The sequence below is a fragment of the Kryptolebias marmoratus genome, linkage group LG8 (assembly GCF_001649575.2).
Source record: "Kryptolebias marmoratus isolate JLee-2015 linkage group LG8, ASM164957v2, whole genome shotgun sequence".
In the NCBI taxonomy this organism is placed as follows: domain Eukaryota; kingdom Metazoa; phylum Chordata; class Actinopteri; order Cyprinodontiformes; family Rivulidae; genus Kryptolebias; species Kryptolebias marmoratus.
Window position 1 is genome coordinate 3,747,575 of NC_051437.1, and position 8,716 is coordinate 3,756,290.

At 38.6% G+C, this 8,716-nt stretch overlaps 1 protein-coding gene across 2 annotated transcripts in view; it reads left to right on the top strand.

Moving 5' to 3' along the window:
* LOC108250534 (tripartite motif-containing protein 54-like) overlaps window positions 1–1,376 on the top strand; it is a 51,778-nt gene extending 50,402 nt beyond the window's left edge. For both annotated transcript variants that reach the window (XM_017440455.2, XM_037977107.1), the window contains one exon: window positions 909–1,376. In XM_017440455.2, coding sequence (XP_017295944.1) covers window positions 909–995 — 87 coding nt within the window. In that variant the 3' untranslated portion in view covers window positions 996–1,376. The remainder of the gene's footprint in view (window positions 1–908) is intronic.
* Window positions 1,377–8,716: the final 7,340 nt, after the last annotated feature.

Sequence of the window (8,716 nt, forward strand, 5' to 3'; positions counted from 1 at the left end):
ATTAAACAATTGCAACGGCTGGAAAAAAGTGCGGGGGATATAGGGCATACATAAGGGAAGTGGGGGACATGTCCCACACATACCCCGGTTATGCCTTTGCTTGGGGGTGCTACGGGGGTGCTATGACTTTTCCAGGGGGAGCTATAGCACCCCCTAGCGCCCCCCTGGCGCCGCCAGTGCCTCTGCTCCTCCCACCTCGCAGCCCCCGGCTGTCTTACCTGGTCCAGGCCAAGCCCCTTTACACAAAGTGAGTGTAGCTTCTGGAACTAGCGTTCCAATTACTTTGGTGATTTCTAATAAAAGGTTAAAACTTTGTCATTGTCTGCTCATTCTAACTCCACTCACATCCGGCCTTTTCAGGCTTCTCCTTTTTTTTTTATAATAAGATGCGGTCGGTGGAGGGTAGGATGGTGGGAGTGAAGTGGTAGGTGTCAACTATGTACTCATACATACTTGGGTATACATGTTTTTTTGGGGGGGTTCTTTTTCATTCCCCCCCCCCCCCCCCCCCTAGTTTGAGTATATTATTTGTCTTTGTATTGGGGATGTCTTGTCTTCATTATGTTTTCTTCTGTTTGTTTGTTTGTTAGTTGGCTGTTATGTTAAAATGCAATAAAAAAGTGAATTATAAAGAAATGTTAGGTCTATATTTAAAGTGGATTCTAATATTTTAAACTCCAGTCTTCAAAGTTTAAAAGAAAGTCCTATAAATGCTATTATTTAATTTTTTACACCTCTGTTGCATATGGTACAGTGATCAGCAGCTAGGGCTGGTTCACACAATCAAGGCCAAGCCCAACTGCTGAAGGCCAGACGGTGAATGTTTGGCTAACCAAAGAAGTTTCCTGTACCTTGCTTTTTTCAGTCTTTTCTATTTACACCCTGGTCTTATTCTGACTTCTCTGCAGGCTGTCATGCTGTTCTTCTATCTGCTGGCCTTCCTGGTCATCCTACAGAGAATCTGGGCTTACATTGGCTGTTTCTTTTGCACATAACAACAGCAGGAGACCCACAGATCTTCTGTGTCACACAGCTCAGGTGCACACACTGCTGCTTCATCTGGAAGTGCTGGTATAGGCAGGTAAATATGTAACTCTTCTGGTTTAAACATTTCATTTTCAAAGTTTTAGCTCAAAATTTAAACTGAATGTATACAAAAACTATATCAGTGTGTAAATATTATTAGGCAGGGACACATCATCTGCATGTTCAAGACAAAAGTCAGACAGAATTTTTAAATACTTATTTCAATTTTCATTATACTACTTTGTGTCAAAATTAAACTAAATAAAAAAAAATGTAAATTGACCCTATGTAATAAAATTACACTAATCTTGGCAGAAACAAACTTGAGAAAGTTACTGAAACAAAATGGGGGGAGACTGTTTAAACTGAAAACAAGCCTTAACATTATGCTGACACCTGGTGGTAGACTTTCATAATGACAGTACAATGTTCAATAAGACTATATATTTTAGAACAGTGATTCTCAACAGGTAGGTTCTGGGCCTTTGCCTGAGCAAAAAAATTGTTAAGATTAAAAATAAAGTCAGCTTGTCAGCTTGATAGTTAATGCTTGAATAAGTGACTGAATAATTTTAGTAAAACATTGTTGTATATGTAATGGGTAGCTTTCAGCTAAAGCTTCATAGTTTGAGGTTTTTGTTTTTTTTTTAACTACGGTACTTCTTAGTAGTTGACTTTTTTACTTAATGTTTGTGTGTGAATGCACTGTTAAGTGTGTTTTAAACAAAGGCTGAAGTTACAGAAGTTGGATATTTTGGTTTTTAATGAACAGCAGCTAATTAAGTGTAAAAGGGATTTTTTTTTCTCTCTCTCTAGCAGTTCCACTTCCTGGTAGTTTTAATTTATCATTAAGCTTGTTTTTTGTGTTGCCATACTGTGATGTTCTATTCTACTATCTTAAGTTTAAACTGCTCTTTTCATTCAATAAATGTGAGTAGTTGAAAATGTTCCTTGATTTGGGTCTTGTCTTGTCATTATGTGGGATTGTGAGTCCCAAAGCCAGACCAGTTAAAAACTCCTACTTAAGAAGACACATATTGTTTTTTCTCACAATTTGATAAGACTATAATAAAATGTTTTCTTTTTAATCTATTGAGTTCAAAGTGATTTCATCACCCAAATACAAATGAATGTTTTTCATTTATATGGGTATTTTCTTGATTATGCTTGAATTTGATCAGTATTGTTTTCTAGCAACTGCAACAGGATTTACCTCTCTGCAAACTTAATTGTTTTTTTTATGTTTTAATTACATCAAAATGTTTCTTTTTTAATCCTAAATATTACATACATTTAATAAAGGAATTACACTTCTTGCTCAACCCTTTTGTAAAATAAATAAATTAATAAGGGTGTGACTGTCAAATGTAAACAAACACCAGATTGAAACAGATTGACTAAAGGAAGAGCGTCATAACAAATCTTTCAGGAGTAAAAATGGGGAAGAGTTCAATATTTCAGGAAAAACTGAAAAGGCTGAGGCCCAGATTCAGCCATGGTTTGTATGTCTTCTTTGGGTGCAACTTTGGGTTTTATGTACTCATCTAAAGCCCTATTCACATGGGATTAGTTTTACCTAGGGACCACATGGTCTGTGATTTGGACAGTAATTAGGCAGTTTTTGTTTCCTGAGTGCATTTTTATTTACTTTTGGGAATGGAGGCTGCATTGGAGTGCATAGACAACCTTTTGTGTCCCGGGCCAGCGAAACCCTATAAACCTGTAATGTCACCATTAAAAAAAAAAAAAAAAAGGGTGAAGAGAAGGAGAATAATCTCATTCAAATGGTGGCTCACATTATGCATTGCTCTGTGCGGTAAGAATAATTTTCTTCTGTTTGTAGCCTACTATACAGGTGGCTAGCGCTAAGTGGATGTTACACAATTCGCAGTGTGTTAACATGATATCTGGAAGATGTCTGTAAATTTCAGCAAAATCTCAGGCTTCGGTTATCCTGTGCGAATGCACAGAATTTTTAAAGCATTTAGAGGAAAATCCTCCCATATCCTCTGATTCTGAAACACCAGCACAATTTTCAACATGCATTGCTCAAATATTTACCACCTCCTGGTAAAGCTGGTGGTATTTGCATCTCTAAAAGTGAGAAAATTCAGCAAACTTCTGCCCTGTTGCAGGGATGTCATAAAGGTGTTTTTAACCCTTCATTGTGGTGTCAAACATTATTACATCTAGAAATAAATTGTCAAAAAAAAATACACACACACACACACACACACACATATATATATATATATATATATATATATATATAGCTGCTGTTGTTTAATATTTAGGACAAAAAACATTTTGAACTTTGAACCTTGACATTGATTCACATCCACACAGAATAACTTAAAAAACAAAGCAACTGCTTTCATGTTGACTTTAGACTGAAGTCACGTGACTTGTTAGGGACTTTGTCTGGCTCACAGATACATTCCTGTTTTGAGAACTCCCCAGGAGTTCTGCACTTAAGAGAACTTGACACATGACCTGACCTTAAAAGATTCCAAATAAGAAATGCTAAATTGTAAGTAAGTAAGTAAGCTTTATTTCTATAGCACTTTTCACAGACCAGGGTCACAAAGTGCTGCACAAATGTAAAATAAGATAAATTAAACAACATACAAACAATAAAAACACAATATTACACTAAAAAGCAATCTTAAAAAAGTGGGTCTTAAGTTGTTTCCTGAAAGTGTCAATACAATGTAAAGATCGAATAGTGCAAGGTAGCTCATTCCACAGGCGCGGCGCCACAGCTTTGAAAGATCTATATCCTCGAGTCTTGAAGAAGGTCCGAGGAACCATCAGCAAGTTCAAATTGGATGACCTGAGGCTCCTAGTCGGAAAATAAGGCTGGATGAGGTTTTTAATGTAGTTTGGCGTTTGTCCATGAAGAGCTCTAAAAGTCAGTACCAGGATTTTGTAGTGCATCCTGTAAGATACTGGCAGCCAGTGCAAGCTTTTAAGGATGGGTGTAATATGTTCCCTCCTATGGGTGCGAGTGAGCAGGCGTGCAGCAGAGTTTTGTACTACCTGCAGACGCATTAACTCCCTCTTGTTAAGACATGTGAACAGACTGTTACAATAATCCAGTCTCGATGAGACAAAAGCATGAACAATCATCTCAAGCTCACCATAAGTCACCATTTTACGAAGTTTAGAAATGTTCCGAATTTGTAAAAAACAATTCCTAACAAGCTGATTTATATGCTGCTCCATAGACATTGCTCCATCCATGAAGACACCCAAATTACGCAGGTGGCTTTTAACTGTGCAGCTCAAGTTTCCAAGATGCTGCTTAATTCCAGGCACAGCACTATCTGGAGCAACAATCAAGGTCTCGGTCTTACTAGAGTTCAATAAAAGGCTGTTTCCAGTGAGCCATTTTGTCACTTCGGCCAAGCAGCTGGTGAGAGTGCGAAGTTTATGTGGCTCACTAGGCTTGAAAGAACAGTACAGTTGCAGATCATCGGCGTACAGATGATAGGATACCTCACTGAACTTCTGAATGACCCTACTTAGAGGAAGTAGGTATAACAGGAAAAGAACAGGTCCCAAGACCGATCCCTGCGGCACACCCCACAAAAGCTCTGCAGAATCAGACACTGCATTTCCCACTGACACACTAAAAGTTCTGCCAACCAGGTAGGAGGTGAACCATTTCAAAACGCAACCCGACATTCCAACCAAATGTTGGAGCCTGTTTATCAGGATGCCATGGTCCACTGTGTCAAACGCTGATGACAGATCCAATAAAACTAGGACAGAACATTTACCGGTGTCAGCTGCTATCATAATATCACTAAACACCTTCAACAGGGCTGTTTCAGTGGAATGAAACTCACGATACCCTGATTGAAAAGTGTCATAAATATCATTTACCTGCAAAAATGATCTAAGTTGGATGCAGACCACCTTTTCCAGGACTTTGGCCAAGAAAGGGGTCTTGGATATTGGCCGGAAATTCTTGAGTTCGAAAGAGTCCAGTCCTGTTTTCTTTAACTTTGGCTCCACAATGGCATGTTTAAAAAGACGAGGAAACACACCACTAAGCAAAGACATGTTAAACATTTTTGTAATATAGGGCCCAATGGAATCAAAAACCCTCATAAACAGTTTAAAAGGTAGAACATCTAAAGTACCAGAGGACGGTTTCATTTTCTTGATAATGGTTAAAATGTCTTCCACAGTGACAGACTGAAATGAGGCCCAGCTCTGAGTGGGAGGTTCGAAATGCTGGGAACCATGACAAGGCGGCAAACTGTCCTTTATTACTTTGACCTTATCAATGAAGAAATCCAGGAACTCACCACAACTAATTGTAGAATTATGTGGATTTCCAGCGATAGGTGACACAAGAGAGCTGATAGTGTCGAAGAATACTTTAGGATTTCCTTTATTTGAGGCAATTAGGCATTTGAAATAACTTGCCCTGGCCTCCTCAATCCTCCTATTTATAAACAATATTAAGTCCTTTAAATGCAGCCTATGGACCTCCAATTTAGTAGACTTCCATAAACGTTCAGTCTGGCGGCATGTTCTCCTCAGAGACTTAATTTCATCATTTATCCATGGACAGAAACTTTCCTGTAGTGTCTTCCTGGCCTTAACTGGCGCAACTTGATCCAAAATATCAGCACATTGGCTATTAAAACCATTTACAAAACAGTCAGTTTCAGTAAGATTATTAAGAAGAGAAGGATCAAACTTATCACAGAAAAGCATGGCTGTCGCCTCTGTGATAATTCTCCTCTTTACCTCAGTAAATACAGGCCGAGGTTCAGACGGCACCATCAGGTCAAAGAAAACACAGTAATGGTCACTCAGAAACACATCCTCCACACACACATTGGTAATTTGCAAGCCCAGTGCAAATACCAGGTCTAACGTATGACCCTTGTTGTGTGTGGGACCTGAGACATACTGTGTAAAGTTAAGCGCCTCTGTCAGCGATATAAGATCTCTTGCTGGAACAGAAGTAACATCATCAATCTGCAAATTAAAATCACCCACAATCAAAACCTTTCCCAATCTAATTATAGAAGATAAAAAATCAGCAAAATCCTGAAGAAAAGTCCCAGCAGGGCCAGGAGGGCGATATATCAAAATAGCATAAAATGTATCTGAGGAACCAACTTCCATCATGAGAATTTCAAAAGAGGTGATGTGGCTTGTTTCTGACAGTCTGCACGTGGACCAGTCACGGTGCACAGCAGCCAGTCCTCCTCCACGGCGACCGGAGCGAGGCTTACCTACTGCCAAGCAACCAGCAGGACAAAGCTCATTTAAATGGACAAATTCATTTTCCCTCTGCCACGTCTCTGTGAGGAAAAAGAAGTCCAAGTTTTTCCTAACAGTGATTTCATTAATAGAGAACGATTTATATGAAATTGAGCGAGCATTCAGTAATCCAATCTGATTAGGTGATGACAGAGAAGTCAGATCAGGAGTCCAGTCGGCTGGGCACATCGGGATAGGCTGAAGATATCTCCCACGGTCACGTGGCAGACAGCGGTACTGGCGTGGCCGGTACTGCTCTCCTGTTGTGAAAAACAGATGTTGAAATTGCTTGTTGAAAGAAAAAAAAAAGAAAGAAAGAAAAAAATGCACATGTAATTAGTGGGCACATCTACAAAGATTATGTGTGCAATTGATTACAGGTGCAAAAGTGGTGTGGACCGCCCTATGAGGATTTTGCATGTGCTACTGATGTCATCGTGGACAGTTTGGGAGAGCAAAACAGCTGTAAAAGAAAAATGAAGTTTGAAGCCATCAGTTGGGGGTAATGGTGGAGTAGGCAAATACACACACTAAAGAACTCCAGCAGAGACAACTAAACGTTGCCAGAAGAAATGCGATTTGGGAGGCCATCTGTGAAAAGGTGAATGCTACGAGCCAAAGTAGAAGATCTCATGAGGAAATGAAAAGAAGATAGCAGGATATATGCAGAAAAACATTCCCACAAAAAATACTCTTTAAAATAAAAACAGGTGGGGGCCCAACAGAAGAGATCCCTCTCTCCAATTAAGCAGTGGATTTAGGAAACATTTTGTGATGAACAGATTGTTGAAATTGAGGAATATGTCTCTCATGACCTAAACATACTAAACCAAGATACCCATACACATTTATTTAATCCAAAATGAATGTTCTGTGTTTCATTGAATACCGAATGAAAGAATTTCATATTTGAGATAATTTCTTTAAATATGTTTTGTGTCCACCATGACCAATAAAAAACTAATGTTCATCTCTTTATTCTTAACTGGAGAATCTTCATTAGATGTCTAAAAATCCCTGCTGTGCTGCATTATTGTTCCATACATACACACACACACACACACATATATATATATGTCTATGTGTGTACATAGGGACTTTTATTGCCTACATTGCCTACGTTGTGGGGACAATTTTCCTAACATATACTAACTTGTGAGGACTGACTGCTCCTTGTGGGGACCAAAGCTTGGTCCCCACGAGTAGAAATTATGTTTTTGGGTTAGGGGTTAGGTTTAGGACTAAGGTGTGAATTGAGTTTAGGTTTGGTTTAGGGTTAGCTATGTAATGGTTAGGGTGGGGGTCAGGGTTAGGCTGTAGAAATGTATGGAAGTCAATGGAAAGTCCCAAAGATAGTGGGACAGACATGGGTGTGTGTATGTACAATTTTGTGTTTTTACATAATCAAACACAATTATGATTATGTGGCTAGACCCAGTCAATTTTACAGATATTGAGCTAAAATCCATTGTGGTATTAACTTAGACTGACCCCCAACACATACTCTGAGTGCAACACATTGTGCAATATTTAGCTTAAAACTTTGGCAATAGCCATTAGTCAACATTGTCTGTGAGCAAAATATCTCATAAACCACTTGATAGATTTTTATGAAACTCAGAAAGTAATCATAAGATGAACATCTTAAACTGATTAACTTTGGAAGTCAACCCAGTTCAGGATGGTCACCACAGCTAATTGACTTTAGCTGTTGCAGAAATGGCTAAACTTCAGTGAATTTTACAAATATTGAGCTAAATTTGGTAGTGTGATAGCTGAATGTCAACATATTTTTTTTTCATTGCAATACTAAAATAAACTGCATAAAGTTAACTACAACATTTGAACCAAATAAGTATAATGCCATCATTTCTCAACATTAGATGATCTTGGTCTAAAACTGTGGCATGAAAGGTGGTGGGCGATATGCATTTTTTTCCCCCAAAGAATGTTAGGCCTTTAATTTATATGCAGTATTTGTGTAATACTTACTGATTTGTGTTTATTTAAATCCTCAGGTAGGTTTTGTACAAATTTTATTCAGTTGGAGAATGAACCGATATGGTTCTTTGTTAAGGTTGCAGAGTGCGGATTCTAACGCTCTTATTTTGAAAGGCCCCACCAGCCGATATAGTACAGCCAATGACTTATATGAATAGACATGACACGCTGCTTTAAAGGCTCGGGCCGAGATGCGTCGAAAGCGGCGCCATCTTGCTACAGTATACTTAAAGGCGCAGGGGTATATAAACAATGCTGAGGACTAACGAAATAAATTTTTTTAGTGGGTAAGATGAGCCAAATAGTGCATGTACTTTATCATACAATGTCACAAATACTCAGTTATTGTAATTTAAATAATAGCAACCATGAATTTAACAGAAATGCAAAACCAGAGCTATTT